Raw genomic sequence first — 21,465 nt, forward strand, 5'->3', positions numbered from 1 at the left:
CCCATTCCAGCTCCCAGTCCTGCTCCCCCCGCTCCCGCTCCGTCTCCTAACTCCACCTGCTTGCCCCTGACCAGTGCTGTCCCTGAAGCAGCTTCTGTTTCCCGTGGAGGAAGACAGCGGGGCAGGGCCTCCTCCAGATGGGCATGGGATCCCAGGGGGCGGCCCCCTGAGCCCAGCACAGACCCAGGAAATCCAGGAGAACCTGCTAAGCTTGGAGGAGACCATGAAGCAGCTGGAGGTAAGGCAGGGCCAGCCAGGGGTACCCTGAATGGGCTGGGGAAGGAGAGGGGCCCCCTCATCCATGACCCCTACCCCAACAGGAGTTGGAGGAGGAATTTTGCCGCCTGCGACCCCTCCTGTCTCAGCTTGGGGGGAACTCTGTTCCCCAGCCTGGCTGCACTTGAGGTCCCTGCCCAGGAAGGTGAGTGGTGGACCTGGGGGCCGGGGCACTGTCCTGGAAGGAGACCCCCTCCAGAGCTCGAATCCTTACAGCCCCTTCTGTCCATCTTTTTTTGTCTTTCCTGAGTCTCCCCACTCTTAACTCATGTCTCTCATCTGTGTCTCTGTTTCTGATAATCTCTGCTCCTCTGTCTCTGTGCCCACCTGCCTCTCCCCACCTCCCTTTCTCTCTGTTCTCCCTGTTTCTCTCTCCATCTCTCCCTGTCTACCCTCTTCTCCTACATTCCCCAGGCCTTTTTCAAGAAGGAAAGGAATTGGGGAGAGGACATGAGGGACCACCCCCACCCACACAGCTGCAGCAGCATCTCACACCCCCAGGGCCTGAAGAGAGGGAGCTTCAGGCCACGCCCGGGAGGGGCCCAGCTGGGGTTATTGGCCCAGAATGGGCCTTGGCCATCTCTCCCTCCTGCCCTCTGCTTGGAGGACTCAGGGCTTCATTCCAGGGGCACCATGGTGACCCGGGCCATCTCAGTATTGCCTGTGGAGGCCACCCTCCACCCCCCCACCCCCAAGTGCCTTCGCTCTGTTTTTATACCCTGAATTGGAGGTTTATTTTTTAATATATATTATCTAAGACGAGATCTATGTGTGTGAGGGCGGGATGGGGCCTAGCATGGCGTTTGGAACTCTCCGTGACTGTCTGGCGTCGACTTCCTGGGTCTGTGCCTGTGTGCCTCCCACCAGTTGTTCATTCATTTCTTTGAACAGTTACTCCCCAGGCACTCCGAGCACACACTGGGTATGAGGCATCTCCCTGACACCACCCTCCAGCTCCCACCCTGACCCCTCACGCTCAGCACTGAGCACCCCAAGTCTCTCTCTCTCTTCTTTTATTTCTGTAGTAAACTCTCTGGAGGGGACTGTTGGGATCATGGGGAGCTGGTGGGGAGGGGGCCCCTCCTGGGTGGGGGCTAGGGGCGGGGTTATTGCTCTGAGCTCCCTGTCCCCAGGGGGGCCTAGGCAGGGGTGGCGGGGGGGTTGTCAGGACTAGGGTCAGCACAGGGGGTTGGAGACACGGCCACACAAATACGCGGGGTACAGCACAGGGGTGGGTGGGCAGGGCAGGCTGGGCGCCATATTGCACTTTAGAAGTGGGGCCAGGCGGGGACCCCCCTCAAACTGGAGCCTGGGGAGGAGGCTGGAAGCCATCACATTCCCTCTCTCTCTGGAGGGGAAGTGAGACCCCTATGCTGGGGCCGGGCATCAAAGGCAGACGGTCAGCCGCCCTGGTCCCTGCCTCAGTGGAATCCATCGCCCCCTGCCAGCTCAGCTGCCAGTTCCCCCTTTGCCCGCCTTTGCCTTGGGGGGCACTGGAAGGCCCTCATCGCCCTCACTGTCAGAGCTGCAGCCGCTGACGTCGGTGATCTCCAGCTCTGAGTCGCTGTCCTCCTTTCCACCAAGGGCAGCCTCTGGACCCCCAGCCCCTGGCAGTGCCAAGCGGGGGGCCGCTGCCAGGCCTGAGGGGCGCTCAGGGCCCAGGCCCTCCCCTGTCGAGGCCAGCAGGGGTGTGGCTGTGGGGCCTCCCGCTGCCCCTGCTGAGGGCAGGTGGCCCAGGGAACTGGCCAGAGGGTTGGGATAGAAATGTGGGGGGTAGAGAGAGGGAGGCAGCTTGGGGAAGGGGCCTGTAAGGTATGGGTTAAAGTTCCAGGGGTACTCAGGGAAGGCGCGGCCATAAGGACCCAGCAGGCCAGGGGGCTTGGAATAGCCGGTGGCACCTGAGGGGCATAGGGGTAGGTCAGGCTGGGGAGTCTGCCTGCCTGGGGACCAGTAAAGGGGGCTGCCTCCCTGCCATATCCCACCCCATCTCCCCGAATCCCTCCCACATGGCATCTCACCCCCTCACGGCTTCCCCCAACTCCATCTCCTCCCAGTCCCCGCCTTGTCTTCCCATTCCTTAGGCACCCCTGAAAGCCCTTGTTCCCCCCTCATTTCCCCCCCCTCACCTCACATCCTTTTCTGGCTTTTACACACACACAAACACACCACACACATGCATCCTACAGCCTAGCCCTGGGCCCCCTTCCCATTCCTTCTCTCATCTTTTCTTATCCTTTTCCCTTAAGCCTGCAGCTTCTCCCACCGCGCCCCAAGCACCCCAGAACCTCCAGGCTCTTACCAGAGCCCAGGAACGGGAAAGGGCTGTCCAAACGCAGTTTATCCGTCTCAGAGGTGAACAGGGGTGTCCGGGCCCCTGGCTCTCCCAGGCGTGGGGCAGAGAACAGGGTCTGTAGGGTCTAGAGAGAGAGCGGGAGAAGCAGCCCTGTTCAGACGGTCCCCGCCCCAGAGTGGGCACCAAATGCCTTGGTTCCAGGACCCCAGTACCCAGACTCACCTCAGGGGTGAGTGGAGAAGCATCTGGCCCTGGGGCCCCACAGAAGGGACTGGGGGTCAGCAAGAGTGGGGAGCCGGTGGCAGCTGCCGCCACATCCAGCAGCGGGTAATTAACAAGCACAACTTTGCTGAAGTTGAACTTGTAGGTGAACCTCTTCCCTTTGGTCTTGTGGAGAATCCGCTTGTTATAGTAGTAACTGTGGGGAGAGCAGGTGGTGCTGGGGAGGCCCAGGGGGAGCCCTGGGGTGGGGTCTGGGTTTCTTAATGCATGCAGTCCCAGGCATGGTGCACAGAGCACTAGAACTTGGGAAAACTGAGGCTCACAGAAGTCCCTTAACCGTCTCACAGGGCAAGGAAGGGATGAGGCAGGAGCAGGGACCCTGCCTTACGAGACTCCAAAGCCCAGGTTTAGGGATTCTTCCTCCCACCTCCCTTCCACTCACAAGCCTAGGTTTAGGGGTCCTTCCTTTCACCTCCCTCCCACTCACGAGTAGCTATGGTGGTTACTCATGCACAGCCCTGTGCCTTGGTGGGATCCAGCAGGAAACTGCCCCAGGATGCAGAGGGGGCACCAGAGGGGCAGTAGGGGGAAGGGAGTAAGGTGGCATCCAGCTCCCAGCCTGTCCTCACCGCAGGGCCCGGCTCAGCTTGTCGTAATTCATGTGGGGCTTGCATTTGCGAATGCCCCACAGTCGGGCCACCTCGTCAGGGTCCTTGATGACGAATTCTCCATAGTCTCCCTGCCAGGCAATAACACCCTGGTACTCCTCCTTCTGCAGCAGCTCCAGGATAAAGTGCCACAGCTGGATCTGCCTCGAGCCAGGGGATGACTCCGGCTTATAGGCCCAATCCGGGAAGGCAAACCCTGGGGACGGGAGGCAGGGAGTCGCCTGTGGTCAGGATGCCAAGTCCAGGGCTCTGGGTCCTGCTGGACTCAGTAAACTGGGAGGCATCTGATTCTCCTCCAGCCTCAGGCATCTTTGGGGACGTGGTTTCCACTCTCCAAACCTCCTCCCCTGGTGTCTGGTCCCCAAATCATCCAAATAGGGGCTAGAACCCAGTCATACAGGGACCCTAGGTTGGTACCAGTCTGGTCCCCTACCTTGGCACAGCTCCCCCAGGCTCAGCATCAGGGGTGGAATTGGGAGGGACTGGCTTCCTGCTCCCATGACAGTGGGGAGGAATGGAAGGGGTGCTCCCTCCACAGCATTAGTCCTCCCGCTGCTCCCAGCCAGCCCCGGAAGGTCTCTGGTCTCTCCTGCACCCTACAGTGCCCCCAGCTCCTGCTGCCTCTGTTCCCCATTCCCTCTCCCCTGCTCCACCTTTTGGCATTCCCCAGAGCCCCCCACTGACACACCCTGGCATATCCAGGCTGGGGCTGTGTGCATGCACCTGTCTGTGTTTTTGTACCTTTCCTGTCCCTGTGTCCCCTCTGTCCCATATCCATGCCCGTGTCCATCCAAGAGCAGTCCTGAACAGGGTGTGTGTACATGCGCACATACTCACCAATACCCACGGAAGACATGACACACTGCCACACTGGGTCACAGGCACAGCAGAGTGCCATAGGCCCCCACATGTGCTGGGGTCCGCCAAGGCTGGCATGGCAGACAGGCTGCCCAAGACTCAAGGTCATATCATCTCAACAACCCCAGGGTGCACACCCATCACAGCACACAATTACACATCTCAGGACGGACCTAATAACTGCAACATACACAGGACCACTAAGGCCCAAAGAACACACTGTACGATGGAAGCAGTGAACACACCACAAGATGCCCGTGTCCCCAGACACAGCCCAACAGCCACACGAAAGGTGACAGCGTGTCAGCAGAGCAACTTCCCAAACCCACACACGGAGGCACCCACACGTCAGCCCTGATACCCACGGCTCACTCAGCATGATGTCTCGCATACAGAGTGGGGTACTCCACTGTCCACATACCCTTAGGAACTGGGCACCCTGAAATCACCCCCCGATGCAGAAGGCCCCAGGCCATGGGTCCAACTTCTGTACTCACTCCTCTGCTCCCTCCCCACTCCTCAGAGGCCCCAGACCCAGGCATGAAAACAGAAGGCAGAGTGAGTCCATGAAGAGCTGGCGGCAGTGCAGGAAGAGGGGTGGCCAGGGCAGGGGAGACAACCAGCGTCGCTGTGTCCACTTGCTGTACGATTACTGGCAGGTCCTTGCCCTCTCTGGCTTAGAACTTCAGAGGTGGAAGACAAGGAGGTGCAGGGTCCTGCCCTGGCTGTCCCGTATATAAAAGTGGGTGTTCATGCCTCCCGGCCTGAAAGCCAGGGAGCTCCAGGCAGTTTCCTCCTTGAGGGAGAATTTTTATCTCAATTCCTTTTTGGGTCTTTCTCACCTCCAGTGATAGGGCTGGATCCAGACTCCAGCTCTGACCCATTCCACACCCAGAACACATCCTACTGGGGAGGCAGCTGTATCACAGACACCCGCAGGACCCCAAGGTGACAATGGGACACCCCACCCGGATACACCACCTGTCTTCCAGTGCACACCCTCAATGTATCATATCGAGGCACAGGCACAGCTAGAGAGAGGACCCACAAACCCAGTAGGTAGACACACATGACAGACAAACCCCCAGAATTCACTCATGCACACACGGACCCTGCGCTGAAAACCAGACACAGCCCCCAACACAGAATCACAGGAACGCCTCCCCCACACAACCCCAAATGCACCAAGATATCCACTGGGAACGCCACACACCACGAGACCGACTGCGAGAGACAGGCAAAGGTTCCTCACCCCAGTCCGGCAGAGGCAGGCTCCATGAGCTGGCAGACACCCCCATCCCAAAATGCAGACACACCCAGCCCAGAGACACTCAGGTAGCCTCAGATGTGCAGGTACACGCAAATACACAAGCTCACACAAAGACAGGCTGCGCAGACACATTCTCCCAGTGTGACCCCTTCTAGAAACACTGAAGTGTGACACAGGGACACACTGAAATGAGACCCCCAAATAACCAAGCACAAAGTCTCTCACACACACACCCCTGCTGCACACCGGCACACCGGCAGGGTGCATATCCAAGCCAGCCTCACTGTCCACCCCCAAGCTCCAACCCTCCACTCTGAGCAAGCTGTCCTTTCTCCCAGGGCTCCGGCTGGCCAGATTATGCCTGCACGTCCCTCTGACTGGGCAGTGCCGTCTGTCCATCTGTCCATCCATGCCTGGCCTAGTGCCCCTCCATCCCAGTCCCTGCTTACTCTCCCCGCAGGTCCTGCTTGGGAGCAGGCTGAGACATGCGTGGCAGGGATGCCCCTCAGTCACCTCTGCACCTCGCCCACCCTCCAGAAGACCCGCATGTCCCAGCAGGCGGGTGGCAGGGGAATCTGGCTGCGAAGTTTTTAGCCAAGTTTCTCAGGAAGGGGTTTGATTTGGGAGATTCTGACCAAGACCAAGAGAGGAGGACTCACAGACTAGAGTGAGACATGTGGAGACACAGAGAGAAGCTGGGTGCGGCTCACTGGGGAGGCCTGAGGGCTGGGGGAAGGGGTCGGGGAAGTCTGGGCCAGTTACCGGGGGTCCAGAGAGCCGGCAGGGCGGGCGGGGTGAAGAGAAGGTCGGAGACGCAGCTACAGTCCATGGCGGAGCCGGCCCTGCAGAGGCCGGGAGGGACACACAGGGACGGGGTGGGCAGGAGAGACAGACACAGGTCAGCCAGCAGGGTGCTGCCCGGGACCTCCCCTCTCCCAGGTCCCCACCCCAGTCCTCCGCACCCCCCTGCAATCCCTCCTGCCCTCTCCCTCCCTGGGGCTCCGCTGTGTCCCAGGCCGTCCGCTCCCTTCTCCGGCCCGTTCCTTCCCTCCCAGCCTCTCCTCCTGCAGCCTCCTCCTCACTCGATGCCTCCATCACTAACCACACCGCTCCCAGCCTCCCTCCCCGCTCCCCGACACTCCCTCATGCTCTCACACTCGCTGGCTCTCCCGCCCACCCGCGCTCCGCACCGTCTCTGCTGCCATCTCCCATCCCGGTCTCCCGCCTGACCTCCCGGGCGGTCGGTCCCTGCGTCTCTGGGTCCCCCTCTGTCTTTCTCTATCTGCCCCAGATTTACCTTGCTCCGAAACTTGCCCCCACGCCCGCCCTGCCCGGACGACCCCCAGACAGGCTCTTCCAGCCCAGGCACAGCCCCAACCCGCTGCGGCCCCTGACAGGCTGGAGGGGCAGGCCTGGCACCCCCTCCTCCAGTCTCCTACCCCACAGGGCAGCCCCCAGTGCCCTGCAGGAGGCCTCCACAGACCCCAGACCTGCTGCTCGCCCTGAAGACCCCTGCCACTTGGATCTGCCTCCCTCCTCAGACACCCCTTCCCCTCACATCTGCCTCCCCATCAGGCCCTCTCCCTCAGACACTCCCTCTCCCTAGATACCTTACGCCCCTAAGATACTCCATCCCCTCCTCATTCCAGCCTCCCCGAACCTTTCCCCTCAGCCGGCGCCTCCCCTCCACACCCACACCCACGGAATCTGCTCCCTCTCACACCCTGCTGCAGACACACACTGCCCTGGCGCTCCCAAGACCCCTCCCGTCCGGCACTTCGGCCCCTCACTGCCACCCTCAGACCACACCTCTGGAGCACCTTCTTCCTGGAGATCCCCCAGATACTCTCAACCCACTCCTCTGACACCCACTGCTCCCATGCCGCCCCCACATACGCCTCAGACCCCGGCAGCCCACACTGTGTTCCCCTGTCAGTCCCGCCTACCCCCTGGACACTGGACAAGACTTTTCAGATACCCCAAGTTGCTTCAGACTCGCCAGGTCCCCCCACAAAGGCCCCAGCCCCAGATGCCCCCACCTCCCATCTGCCTCCTGGAGCCTCCCCAGTCCCAGGCCCCCTCTGTTCCCACACCTGTCTCCCCTTCTTTCTCCATCTGCCCCGTCTCTCGATATCTCTCCCTCTCCATCTCTGTCTCTCCCCTTCACTTGGTCTCCTCTCCCTTCCCTGTCTCCCCACCATCTCGCTTCCATTTCTGTCTCTCTCCTCCACCTGGGGGTTCTCTCTCCCCACCTCACTGTCCTCTCCCCCTCTCTCCATCTCTCCCTCCACCACTCAGTCTCTTCTGTGTTTCTCCATCTCCCACCCCCACCTCTTTTCTGTCTGTCTCTTCCTCTTTCCAGTGTGTCCATCTCTCTCCCTATGACTTTCTCCCCGTCTCTGTCTCCCCATGCGATCCGTCTCCCCCTCCCTTTCCACTGTCTGTCTGTCTCTCCCTCCCCTTGTACCATCTCTCTGTCTCTCTCTCCTCCTCCATCTCTGTCTCTGTCTCTCCCTCCCTCTCTCCCGTTTCTGCCCCCACCCTGTCCCGTCCCGAATTTCTCCAGCAGCCCCGCTCCTCCACACCTCTCCCCCACCCATCGCTCTCCCACCTCCCGCTCTTTCTGCCTCTCAGGGTCCCCCTCCTTCCTCCCCCCACCCCCACCCCCTATTGGCCCCTCTCATTTCCGTGTTGGTTTTGATTTCTCTTCCCTACGCTTTCAACTCCCCGCCGCCTCCTCCGGACACGTTATAACGAGGAGCCGTGGGATCGGCGCTCCGGGCCCTGCTCCCACGCTCCCCCCGCCATGTCTCACTCGCGTCTCTGCCATCTCGTGGTCTCTGTGGCCACTTCTCCTTGTCTCTGTGCCCGGCCTTGGTCCTGTGTCAGGCCCCACAGGGACCTGGACCCCCGGCCCATGCCCACCACCTCTGCCACCCTGTTCTTCCCATCTCTGAGTCCCCATGTCTCTGTGTCCCCACATCTCTGGGTCTCTGCATGGCTCTGTTTTGATGTCTAGGGTCTCCACACCCCTGTCTCTGTCTCCGCCTCCTCCTCACATCCCTGCCCGGTCCGCATGTCCCCATCTGTGTCTCCTCATCTGTCTCTGTCTCCATGTCTCCGTGTCTCCCCATCTCTGTGTTTCTGTCTCCATGTCTCTGGGTCTCCCTGTCTCTGTGTCTCTGTCTCCATGTCTCCATCTCCCTGTCTCTGTCTCTGTTTCCATCCGGTGTCTGTCTCTTGGGGTCCCTTTGATCTCGCCCTGCCCCTGGCGCCCCCCTGGCCCCATTGATCGCTGATCGACCGATGAAGGGAGCTCGGTCTGCGGGGCCTGGGGCTGCAGGGCCAAGCAGGACCTGGCAGGACGGCCGGACGGATGGACAAACGGCCCCAGCCCCAGTGGCTGTGGAGGGGGAGCAGCCACAACCCCCGCCCCTCCCCGCCGGCCGGCGCGGTGCGGATGGGGACTCCAGGCAAGCTTTAATTTTTAATTTTATTTTGCTTCCTCCACCCCCCCTTCGCCCCCCATCCCTACCGCCCGCAGCCATGGCACCGAATGTGTGTGCGCATGTGAGCGAAGCAGTGTGCAGAGGCGCTGGGCAGGCGAGGGCCCTCCTCCCTTCTCTCCCTGCCAAGCATAACCACCCAGATCCACACACCAGCCCAGGCACGCACACCACCACATCCCACACAGCACGCATTGCACAGATGTACACACCGGCACCCCACGCACACCACCCGCACACCACCGTCCCACACAACACATCGCAGACACACACCACTACTACCACACACAACCCACATCATACAGATGCATGTGTCAGTATAGTCACACACCAACACAGTCACACACACACATCAGAAAAGTCACAGATGCACAGAAACAGACACACAATTTTACAGATAAAAGACACACACCAATTCAATCTCACACAGAAACAAAGACATGTAATCACAAATCCTAGACATGCTATGCAGACACATAATCACATACCGAGCCTCACGATCAAATACAGAAACTCAGATCCCTGAGCACACAGTGACACACAGACAGCAACACACAGACACACAGTCACACAGACAAGCACCACCAACCCTTGAGGGCGTACGTGTGCACTTGGTCAGGCATGGAGCTGTAGAGGTACACACACCACCACCAACCCAGACAGCCAATGCACACGGTCACACACACACACACACTCATTCACAGTCACAATCACATACACACCAAGATCATGGTCCCAAACATACGACGGACCCACAGCGGCCCCTGCAGAGGTACACCCAGACACACTCAAAGCCCAGTTGGGGTAGGGGTGGGCACTCAAAGGTGACCCCCACCCCAGCCCCTGCCACTCCTGCTGGCTGCCACCTGTCCCCATCTGCCTCCCTGTCCCTCGTCTGTGGACTTCCCGAGCGTGTGTCTGCATGGGCTCCTGTGTGTGGGTATGTGACACGTGCCCTTATCTCAGACCTGCTTCTGTGTCAGTCTCTCAAGACACAGGTCTCTCGGTCTCTCTCAGCCCCTTTGGGTGTCGTTGTCTCTTTCTCTCTGTCTGTCTCTATCACTGAGGGTCTTTGCTGCTCATCTCAGCCTGCCTCTCTATCTCCATCTCTGAGTGTCTCTGTTTCCCCCATCTCTGTCTCTGGGCATCTCTCTCTGTCTCTGTACCTCTCCATCTCTGGGCTCTCTGTCATCTCTCTCTGCCTCTGTCTCCTAACCCCCCATCACCCTGGCCCCCCGGGCTGGGGTTTAACCAGTTGTTTTGATTTCTCTAAGCTGCACCGGCCGCCTCGGGAGCCGCCTCAGGCCTCGCACCCCCCCCACCAGCCCCTTCATCCCTCACCCAGGCCCCTCCATCCCCACCTCCCGTTAACACAATCTGCACAAGTGGAATGAAAATTGATTTTTTTTTTAAATTTCATATCTTCTCTGGGGCTCTGTCTAAAGAGGAAAGAGACGCAGCCCAAGACCCTTCTCCCACTGCCACCGCCGCGTGCACACACCATGCCCCAATGCGCGTGTACACACACGCACACACACACCAGCTGCACCTACCCATGGCCACACATTCAGGCACAATCTGGGGATGTATCCCTCCTGTCATACGCCCAAGTAGGACACATCTGTGCACACAGTACAGACCCACAGTGACACCCACCAGTAGGCACACACACACCACGCACATCCCCAGCCAGGGGCCTGCTGCCAGCCCACCTGTCTGTCGCCATACAAATGAGCCCCCGACACCCTGTCCCATCTGGGTGCACAAAGCTGGTTCCCTGCAGTCACATACTGTGTGTGCTCACACACCTGTCTGTCCAGATTAGGTGTCCATGGGTACACAGAGCAGGCTCAGAGGCTGGCCCTTGACAGAAGACCCTGTGCCTGTCCTGGAGAGGAGGGGTTCAGGGGTGATGTGGGGTTTCCTGCATGGATGGGACCCTCTCATCCTGGATGCCACTCCTATTCCCACCCTGCCCACATCAACCAAATGCTCTGGCCTGACCCTGGTTAGGGGTGCCTTTGTGCCTGGGGTGTACACACACCCCACACGTATACACCACATATACACCACACACACCACATACACACACCTGCAGAGGTGCACCTCCCTTCTCTCCCTGCCAAGCATAACCACCCAGACCCACACACCAGCCCAGGCACGCACACCACCACATCCCACACAGCACACATTGCACATATACACCCCTCCACAAACACACCACACACACCCCTAATCACACATACCACATACACAGTGTACACCACATACACACACCATACACACACACTACACATACCACATACACACATCACACCCCACACATGCACCACATCACACACATATACACTCATACACACATCACTACCCCTCACACCACACACACTACATACAATACCCATCAGATATACCACACACCACATATCCAGCACACACATTCCACATACCCTACCCATTACACACACCACACACACACACCACATACACACCATGCATACACCACACACATACCACACACTGTATATACACCACACACACATCACTATCCCTCACACCACACACACTACATACACTACCCATTACACACATACCACACACATTATATACACCCCATACACTACTCACCATACACCACATGCACACCACACACCCTACACATACATACACATCACATAACACACACTGCATACACATACATCACACCACATGCCACACACACAACACATATACCACACTCAGACACCACACGACACACCACACACATCACCCACATGCTACACACCATACTCACACAACCACTCACAGCTTACTACTTCTCTAAATACCACACAGTGTAATCACCCATGGACACACAAAACCAGTCATCCCTAACACAGAGACCCACAGAAAACACACAGAAGCACATGCAGTGACACCACACACAATTTGGTGTTCACACAGCATCACAGAACCACAGTCTCACACACAGACTTGGGCACAAGTTCACACAAGTTGCAGACACGTGCTATCCAACAGCCACGTGCTATCCAACAGCCACACATAAACATACAACCACACAAACATACACAATCAAACATACACAGTCAGTCATCAGGGCTCTTTAGGGCTGGACACACAGTACCACTCGCTCAGGTGTTATGAATCAACACTCAAGCTGGTGCATTCAGCCCTGCAAATCACCATGTGTGCGCACATGTGCATACACACACACACCCATATCTGAGCCCAGACTCAGACACAAGCCCATAGGCTCAGAGACACAACCATAATCCCTTAACACCAACACAGCACCACACAAACACACAGCTGGTCTCTGACACACAGATTTTAGGGGCTCTTCCTCAGCTGCATCCCTCACACCCACACTCACAAGCCCAGCCACTCGGGGTCCTCTCGGGGTTGCACACGCTCGGTCCTTCCACCCTGTTTCTCTGGCACTGAGCCTCCTCATCTTGCCCCTCAGAGCTGTCCCAGGTCCTGGGGGCCCTTCGTGCATAGCCACACCATGAGGGAACCTCAGACACAGCACCACTCTAGAACTTGGGACAGTCACACCAGAAAGAGCTGAGCACCATACACATGTCACATAGACAGACATGACATGCTCACAGACATGACACATGTGGCTCACTCAGCTCCCACACTTAGTCACCTGTGCCCAGGAGCACACATGTCTACACAGGTCACATTCACATATGCTGTGACACAAGCCAGTCACACATGTGCATACACACACACACACACACACACACACACAGTCTTCTGCCTCGACTGCACTGCACAGGATGCACAGAGGGACAGAATGGCAGACAGATGGGGCACTGGCTCCCCAGGCTGGGGAAGGTATGTCTGTGTCTGTGACCCTCTCTTGCTTGAGAGGTGGGGAGGCTCCAGGCCAGAGACAGAGAAGCCTGTGGGTGTAGGCAGGGTTAGAGACCCACACCCTCCTCCATCTGTCTCTCCCTCTCTGTCTCCTCTGTGTGTGTCTCTCTGCATCTCTGTCTCTCTCCCTCAGTCTCAGTCTCTGCACCATGTCCCTGGGGCTGCGGACAACACTCCAAATGGTATCAGTTGGGGGGTGGCGAGGGAGCGTCCCCGGGGAGGTGGGAGCCGCAGTGCCACGCACCCCGCCTACCAAACAGCTCTGGGGGAGGGGAGAGGGAGGGCGGAGGTGCTGCCGAGCGAGGCAGAGGGAGCTCAGGCTGCTCCCAGACCCTGCCAGTGGATCCCCCCCTCCCCTCAGCGACCCAGAGAGATGGAGAAGCTGGAGACTCGGGTGGGGGGCACAGAATTGGGGAGACATACAGGGAGGGAGAGAGACCTTGGGGGTGGAGAGTGATATCTTGGAGAACAGAGAGGAAGGGGGAGCAAGGACAAGGAGAGAGATGGAGGGGGATAGGTGGGAACCCTAGAGAGGGAGGCCCAGAGACAGAAAGAGACACACAAAGTACAGGGACAGTCCCGTAGAAACAACAAGAGGAAGCGAGCCTGGGAGCCACATGCACACACAGAGAAAAGAGAGAGATGCAGAGACAGAGAGACGGGCAGGGGGAGATCCGAGGTGGGGAAACGCGGCAGAAGGAGCGAACCAGAGAGGCCGAGACAAAGTAGATTAGAAAGCTGGAGGTCATGGGAGAGTGAGGGAGGGCTGCGCCAGAGGAAGGAGAGGAGGGGGCAGAGATGCGGAAAATTGAGGGATTAGGGCGGAGGCAGGAGAGGGATGCTGGGGAGCTCGGCCCTGGAGGTGGGAGTGGAAGGCTCAGGTGTGCCGCGGGCACATCTAACGTGTGGATTTCTCATCCTCTGCCCCAACTCGCCCTTCTTCAGTCCTAAGGGGTCGGTGTCCCCTGGCCACCCTACCCCTCTTCCTCCTTACCTCTGCCAGGCCCCGCTCCACTGAGACCCCAACTCCATCCTGCTCCCTATCTACCTCCTCCTGGCCCCATCCCCAACTCCTGCCTCTTCTCCACTCTTTCCTTAATTCTACAGCCGTCCCCAGCCTCACTCCACACCAAGCCCCACTTCCTAGGCTAGACCTTTGGCCCCACCCCTCTATCAGAGTGACAGACAGTAGGGAAATGACTGTTACTTGGTGAAGCTGGAGGGGTGGGGGCAGAGAGCTGAAGTGGGGTGTGGTGCACACCAGCACCAGCTACTCAGGGAGCCCAGAGATCCAGAGAGAGCCCTTATAGATGGCAGCCACCAACAGCCAGGGCTCGGGCGTCCCCACGGAGTGTGGGGCTTGGCACTAAGAGTGTACCAAGGAAATGATGCTGAAGTGGAATCCAGATTAAACTGCACTCGGCAGGAATCAGAGAGACCGAGATAGCAGATCAAAGGGGCAGAAAGCAGATCAAGGGACAGAGATGTGGAGGGCAAAGAGACAGGGTCAGAGGGCTGAGGAGACAGGGATGGAGCAGAGAGCTGGAGGGGCAGGAGACACCAAAGCACATGGGGACAGGGAGTCAGATGACAAGGAAGTGGGGATGGAAATGGGGAGAAGTGGGTGACCCAGGGTCAGAGAAAAGGAGGAACAGACAAATGGGGTCAAAGACCCAGGATGGCAGAGAACTGTGGACCGGAGGATTGGGGCCAGCCTGAGGGCTGGGATGAAGGGTGGGGCCTGGGCAGGCTGGGCTGGAGCTGGGTGCCGGCCCACTGGGGATCCCACTAGGGCCGGGGTCCAGCCGGGCTGGATGGGGGTGCTTAGGGCTCCAGGGGCATCAGGCGCGGTGCTAATTCAGCGCCATCGATCAGACGGGATGAGAGCAATAAATTATTGTGACAAGATGCAATCCTGGCCCTCGCACTGCCGCCGAGGCGGATCGATCCCTGTCCCCAGCCCCACACCAGGTCCCATGCCCAGGCCTGGGCTGGCGGGGATGCCTCTGCCCTCCTCTCCCTTTATTCTCCCCACTTCACGCACTCACTCCCACTGACAGCTAGGTGAAGGGAGGGTGAGGGGAAGCCTAGGGAAGAGGCAGGAGGGGGGCTGGGTGGACACCCCCTCTGACCCAGGCCTTTTGCTTCCCTCAGCACCCTATCCTCACCATCACCTGTGAGGCAGGAACTGCCATGATGGATGCCCATTTCACAGATGTGGAAACTGAGGCTCTGACAGGAAAAGTAACTTGGCCAAAGTCCCACAGTGGTGAGGTGAGCCTGGACTTGAATGCAGGTCAGTATGACTTGAAGCCCCCAATATTTGTACTGTCAGAGGACAGAGCAAGGGCCGGAGACAGAAAAGGAGGGAAGAGACAAAGACGAGACAGACAGAGTCCAGGATGTGGAGAAATTGAGAGAGTCAGAGAGCTGTAAAGACTGTATGGAGAGAGACGCAGACAAAGACAACCAGAGAAACATGGAGAACAAAGAGAGACTGGGAGACAGGTGAAGACAAAAAGACAGGGTGGGACAGAGGGGTGGAGAGGCCAGAAGTGAAGAGGAAGAGAGACAGATACAGAGACAGAGACTCAGAATCAGACAGGCAGAGATGGACAGGGGCAAGGAGATATGGGCAGGTGGTGGCAAAGGTGGAAATGGAGAAAGGAAAGGAAATGAGGGTGGGCAGAAAGGAAAGGCCAGCATGCAGGGAGGGGGGTTTGGGAGGCAGGGGTGTGCTGGGAGGGGCTGTGCTAGGGGTGTGTCTGGGGAGGTAGGGGTGTGCTGGGAGGGGCTGTGCTGGGGGTGTGTCTGGGGAGGTAGGGGTGTGCTGGGGGTGTGTCTGGGGATGGGGTGTGCTGGGAGGGGCTGTGCTGGGGGTGTTCTGGGGATAGGGGTGTGCTGGGAGGGGCTGTGCTGGGGGTGTGTCTGGGGAGATAGGGGTGTGCTGGGAGGGGCTGTGCTGGGGGTGTGTCTGGGGAGGCAGGGGTGTGCTGGCCCTACACAGCTTGTGGGGGAGGTGGGGGTGAGCAAGTGGGATGACAGCCTTGGCCCCAGGAGTGGATGGAGGGTGAGAAAGTGAGGCTGGAGTGCAGGGGAGATGGGTTGGGAGGTAATGAAGAAGCAAGTGTCACCAAAGTCACTAGCTAGACAGATGTATCTGGAGAGAGGAGGTCACCTGAGGGGCAGATGTGGGAGGCAAGGACACCTGGATGGCTAGGAGGGTAGTCTCTGAAGTCAGACAGCCTTGATTTGACTCAAATCTCTTAACATCTACCTGTTTATGGGACCTCCAAGAAGCTCTCTGGACTCAGTTTCCTTCTCTGTAAAATGGGGACAGGAGGCAAGTACCTGCCTCATGAGGGTCCTATGAGGACAAATGAGACAATGGGTGTGAAGAACTTACTGTCACAGAGACAGATGGTGGACTTAGTAATCAGGAGCTACCGCCGCCATCACCCTCACCCTCACCCTCGCCCTCGCCATCAGTATATATGGGGAGGGCAGGTGTTTGTGGTGGAACAGGTGGGGCACATGTTACAAGCAGCTGCCACTCAGAAAGTGATACGTGGAACAGGTGTTTCTGATGCTCAGTGAAGTCAGAGAACCTCGGACTTGCGAGAGGCTGTGCGGTGCAGGGGCAGGTGTGGGGGAGCTGGGAACAGGCGCCACATGTGTCTAACCCTTGCTACAGGTGTTATCATGCACACGGAGGAAGGTGCTTACCCAGGAGAGAGCTCATCAAAGACATTCGCTAGGAAAGGGGACCAGAGTTTCTGGAGAGAAGCAGGCTGGGGACAGGTGTGAGAGATCTGAAGGTGTGGTGGTGACAGGTTGCAGGGACAGGTAGCCAAGGTGAATGAGGCAATGAGGGGTGTACCAGGCATTCACGATGCTTGCAGAAGGTGCGAAGGGACTCTGGTCACAGGGATGTCTGGGGGGAGTAAAAGGAGAGAGGTGGCTGGAGTGTGAGGAACCGAGTGCATGTCTGTGGGACAGGGCTGTGCCCAGACGAAGGTCTCCCCTAGACCCAGTTGAAGAGATGTGAAGCAAAGAGAGATGAAGTGGGGGTAGGCGTGTGGGGTGTGGAGGCCTCGGTACCTGTTTGCTGAAGAAATGACTGAATGTGTTTCCAGGGCAGAGGATTCCCGGGATAAGCAGGTGAGGAATGGCAGGTGTATGGGGGCACTGATGTCACCTTCTGTAGCAAAAATCAGAGAGGGAAGCATGGGGAATTAGGTATGTGGGGAAAGAAGAGAAATGGACAGGCAGTACCAGAGGGGCAGGCGTGGAAAAACTGGTGTGCAGGTGAGGCAGATACCTGTGGCCAAGGACAGATTCCCTGCCCCAAACGTGTGTATATGTAAAGCGGTGTTGTGTAGAGTGAGAGAGAGAGAGTCCAAGAGAGGCAGAGACATTGAGAGAAGGAGTGAGACACAGGTGAGCAGGCAGTGGGCAGGTGGGACAGGGAAACAGGGAAGCTCGGGGACAAGGGCTTGGAGGAAGACGTGATAGCAGGGAAGGCTCTGAGGAGGGCACCAGCGTGTGGCCTGGTGATCAGGTGGTACTTGGGGTTAGGGCGCAGGTGGGGAAGGTGCTTCTACTCTCTGCGATGAGTAATCCGAAATGACAAATAGGAAAGACAGATATTGGGGAACTGTTGGAAGTCAGGGAGGGAATCAGGTACAGGAAGAGAGGGGTGTGGGCAGCAGGCGTGCTCTCAGGTGGCCCATGTGTGGCCAGCTGTTCTGGAAGGGCAGGTGTGGGGTGGATGAGGAGGTGCAGCAGTGTCACCAAGAAGGATGGGGGAAGGCCAGGAGGCTAGGGACTGGTGGGGGCAGGTCTTACCTGAAGACACAGGTCAGCAGGATGCAGGTGTGAGTGCTTGTGTGCAAAGGACGAAGTGTGAGTGTGAGCACGTGCAGTGAATCAGCACTGCCTGAGAGGAGGAAGAGGGGAAGCAATACGAATGTATGAAAAACAGGTGAGTTTATAGAGCTTTATGGGACAGATGGGATGGTTCATATACAGGTAGGAAGAGGCCAGTGTGGCATGAAATGAGATCAATGGCAGGCATTCCAGTGGGAAGGGCAGATTTTAGAGAACGGTGTTACCTGGAGGGGCAGGTAAGAGGGGACATATGTCCCCCAAGAGATCAGACATCTTAAGGGCAAGTTTGAGGGGACAAGTGTTACCTGGAGGGGCAGGTAAGAGGAAATAGGTGTTACCTCCAGGGCAATAGAAGGGAACAGGTAAGGAAGGCAGGTGATGCGTGCAGGCAGGTGTAAGGAGATAGATGGTACCTGCAAGTCCAGATGTGGGGAGCTGAAGGGGGAACACGGATGTGACAGGTGTGTTGATAGACAGGTGTGAGTGAAAGGTTAGTTACCTGAGGCCACAGGTGAGTGCAATGCTGACTGCCAAATGGTCTGCCGCCTTGGGGGTTTCTCTCGCTCCCCTCCCTCGGGGAGCCAGTTCTGGCTCTTGGGTCCCTCCCATGGCTCTGGCCCTCCACGGGGCACACAGTTAGCTCTGGGCTGGGCGAGGCCTGGCCTGCCGGGCAGCCAGGGCTCCTGAGGCTGCTTGGCGATGCGGAGCGCGTCTGGGCCTCGGCGGGCCAGCCGGGCGGGGGGAGCGGGCGGGGGGGCCGTTTAGCCGTGATAGATCCGCGCGCCGCTTGTCTCTTAATCTCCGGAGCGACCGATCGATTCGCTATTTCCCTTTGTTGCCAGAAAATTCGATCCTGGGCCTGGAATTAGGTCCCCGGCTTAATCTGAGCGGAAACCAGAGAGGGGGAGACAGAGACAGAGATGCTGGGAGAGACAGAGATGGAGAGATAGTAAGAGACAGAGAGAGGCGCAGAGAGAGAGAGAGAGAGACACACACACAGGGAGAGATAAGCACAGAGATTTGGAGAGAGATAGTCTAAGAGTTGGACCCAAAGAGGAAGAGAAAGATGCTTCGAGAGACAGAGATAGAGAGACAGATCCTGGGAGCGTTAGAGGTGGACACAGAGATGCTGTGAGAGACAGAGACAGAGAGAGAGCGAGAAGAGACCCAGCCAGGGGAGACAGCAGAAGTGGCCCAAAAGGGCCCTGCCACAGTGGTGGAATGACAGACAGAAAGGGGGTCCCAGAGGGCTCCTGGCCCCACAAAGGTCAGGGCCAGGCCTGTACTCCCTGCCCCAAAGTGTGCAGACCCCAGAATTGGCCCAAATGTCCTTCCCACAGACCCTGTGACACCTCCCAATCCAAATATCCAGACCGCAGATAATCCAGATCCAAATTAGCAGACCCTCAGCCTTGAACTCCAACTCCAAATCCAGATTTCTGCCTCCCCGCCCCAAGTCCAAACTCCTATGTGACTCTGGTCCCAGATAGCCACATCTCCAGTCCTGATTCCCAGTCCTGATTCCCAGCCCCAGTCAGCTCCCAACCTCAGATACCTAGATTTTCCGCCCCAAGTGTCCAGTTTCTTGGCTCTGAGCCCCTAGGTTCCAAATATTCAAGCCCTCAGCCCTGACCTCTAAACCCCACTCAGAATCTAGCCCCAATATCCAGACTCCTCAGTCCCAAACATTCAAACCCATCTACAGGTCGGACATCAACCCCCGTTCCCAAATTTTCAGTCCAGTCTCTCGCAAACCCCGTCTTCGAGGCTCTCGCTCGCTCTCCCTCCCCGCCCCCAAATATCTCACCTCTGTCCCGAGGCCGCACCCCCAGCGCTACCCGCCTCCCACCTTCCCAGAGTTGGGCGCAGCCCCACCCGCCCCCCACTGCAGGGGCGGAAGACCCCATTCGCCAGCACCTCCTCGGGCTCGGAGGGCCCCTCTCCGCAGGTCTCCCGGGACCACCACAGCGCCCGCTCCCGCCCTCGCCTCGGGCAGGAATCCCCGCCCCCTCTCCTCCCTCTCCCCCTCCCCTCCCCGCCCGTGCGCCGGCCCGCGGCGCTCACTCACTTTCTCGGCTTTGCGCATCCGCTCCGGTCCGGGGAGAAGTGTTTAAAGTTCGGATCCCGCAGCCATGGCCCCCGCGGCGTGCTGGGGAGGGGGCACCGGGGCGAGGGGCGGGGTGGGGGGATGCCCGGAGCCCCGGGGAGGCAGAGACCCGGAGGACGCGGAGAGGGAGACGCCGGGACGGGAGAGACTCAGAGACTGAGAGACAGCCAAGGAGAGAGACACAGGGGGACGAGCAGAGACGGGGAGGTGCAGAGAGGGAGAGAGACAGCGAGACAGACGCGCAAAGAGCGAAGACGCGGAGAGCCTGGGCCGGAGCTTCGGACGAGAGCGCAGCGCGGCGAGCGCGGCCGGGCGCGCGCCGGGGACCGCCGGGCCGGCTGGGGGCGTGGGGCGGCCCTGCCTTCTGCGGCCTCCTCCTCTTCCTCCTCTTCCTCCTCCTCCCTCCGCTCCTCCTCTGCGCGCCGCGCGCCTCCCGCCCTCGCGGCCGCCCGGCCGGGCTCGGCGCGCAGATATATGGAGGCGGCGGCGGCGGCGCGGGGGAGGGGGCGGGGGCGCGATCGATGGAATATAATTTTCCTCAAACTCGGAAAATAAAGTTCAGAGCTGATCAAATTTGAAAACAGATGTCGAATCGCGACTCTAAATAAGGTTCGATCCCGGGACTGAGAGAGTGGGGGTGGGTGGAGAGACCCCCTCCTCTCCCCATCCCTTCCCCTCCGCCCCGCTCCTCCCCGGGAGGACGCGCGGACAAACGGACAGGCGCGAGGTGGAGGTGGGGACGACACGGCCAGGACCCCTGCTGGACACGCAGACCTGGACCCGGACTGGAACACGGACCTGCACACACGCAGCCTGGCCAGTAGACACACGGACAGAGGGACACAGGGATACAGTAAGGCGGACACTGCACTCGGACACACAGCCCTACAGAGAGACAGACCCAGACGCGCATACACAGACCCGCCATCTGTACACGCAGCACACACATGCGTATCTTAATTCAGGAAGTGGAAACAACCCGTACACGGACACATTCAAGCACACACAGAGAAACATACACACAAACAGCCTGCACACCACACCTTCCCCAACCCACAGCCACTTCCGATCCACTGACCCACAGACTGGACACAGGCACACAAGGCTACACGGACACACTCAGCCACACTCACCCTCAACACAGCCTGGACACACAGGCCCTCACTCACACGTGGATAGTCAAGAGACAGAACCCAGGGCTGGCACACTGACACTCCCCTTCACGCCCACAAGGTCACAGGCGCACACTCGAACACCTGCGGTAACAGGAAGGGCCCCACCCAGCCGGATCTGCTCCCATTGAAATAACTAGTCAATATGGACCACCCTTAGGGCGGGTCAGATCCACAAATCCCCTCACGGGACCTCCAGGCCCAACCTGACCCTTACCCTCACTGTCAACCCTCCTGTCCCCTCCCTTGCCCCTTGCCCTCACCCTACCCTCTCTCTGCTTCCACTTTCCTCCCCCACTTTTCTCTCCCATTCCCAGGTCA

The 21,465-nt window shown here is 58.7% G+C and overlaps 2 protein-coding genes across 29 annotated transcripts in view; one reads left to right on the forward strand and one right to left on the reverse strand.

Moving 5' to 3' along the window:
- Positions 1-20,553, forward strand: part of ARHGEF1 (Rho guanine nucleotide exchange factor 1) — a 46,739-nt gene extending 26,186 nt beyond the window's left edge. For 24 of the 27 annotated variants that reach the window (XM_078359738.1, XM_078359739.1, XM_078359740.1 and 21 more), the window contains 3 exons: positions 75-238; positions 321-421; positions 691-1,038. In XM_078359738.1, the coding sequence (XP_078215864.1) occupies positions 75-238; positions 321-404 (248 nt within the window). In that variant the 3' untranslated portion in view covers positions 405-421; positions 691-1,038. Of the gene's footprint in view, positions 1-74; positions 239-320; positions 422-690; positions 1,039-15,129; positions 15,272-18,707 lie in introns of those variants that run through there. The other 3 variants (XR_013530915.1, XR_013530916.1, XR_013530917.1) reach the window with 1 other exon arrangement.
- ERFL (ETS repressor factor like) lies at positions 1,558-20,067 on the reverse strand. 2 transcript variants are annotated; one of them, XM_054249583.2, is made up of 5 exons: positions 19,934-20,067; positions 6,350-6,429; positions 3,421-3,655; positions 2,576-2,987; positions 1,558-2,174 (listed from the first exon to the last, which is right to left on the reverse strand). In XM_054249583.2, exons 2-5 carry the CDS (start codon positions 6,414-6,416, stop codon positions 1,698-1,700), a joined length of 1,191 nt encoding a protein of 396 aa, XP_054105558.1. In that variant the 5' UTR covers positions 6,417-6,429; positions 19,934-20,067; the 3' UTR covers positions 1,558-1,697. The 2 variants fall into 2 exon arrangements, with proteins under 2 accessions (XP_054105558.1, XP_078215919.1); XM_078359793.1 differs by lacking the exon at positions 19,934-20,067 and having other exon boundaries at positions 1,579-2,174; positions 2,576-2,693; positions 2,792-2,987; positions 6,350-6,550.
- Positions 20,554-21,465: the final 912 nt, after the last annotated feature.

Source organism: Callithrix jacchus, chromosome 22, assembly GCF_049354715.1.
Source record: "Callithrix jacchus isolate 240 chromosome 22, calJac240_pri, whole genome shotgun sequence".
NCBI classification, from domain to species: Eukaryota; Metazoa; Chordata; class Mammalia; order Primates; family Cebidae; genus Callithrix; species Callithrix jacchus.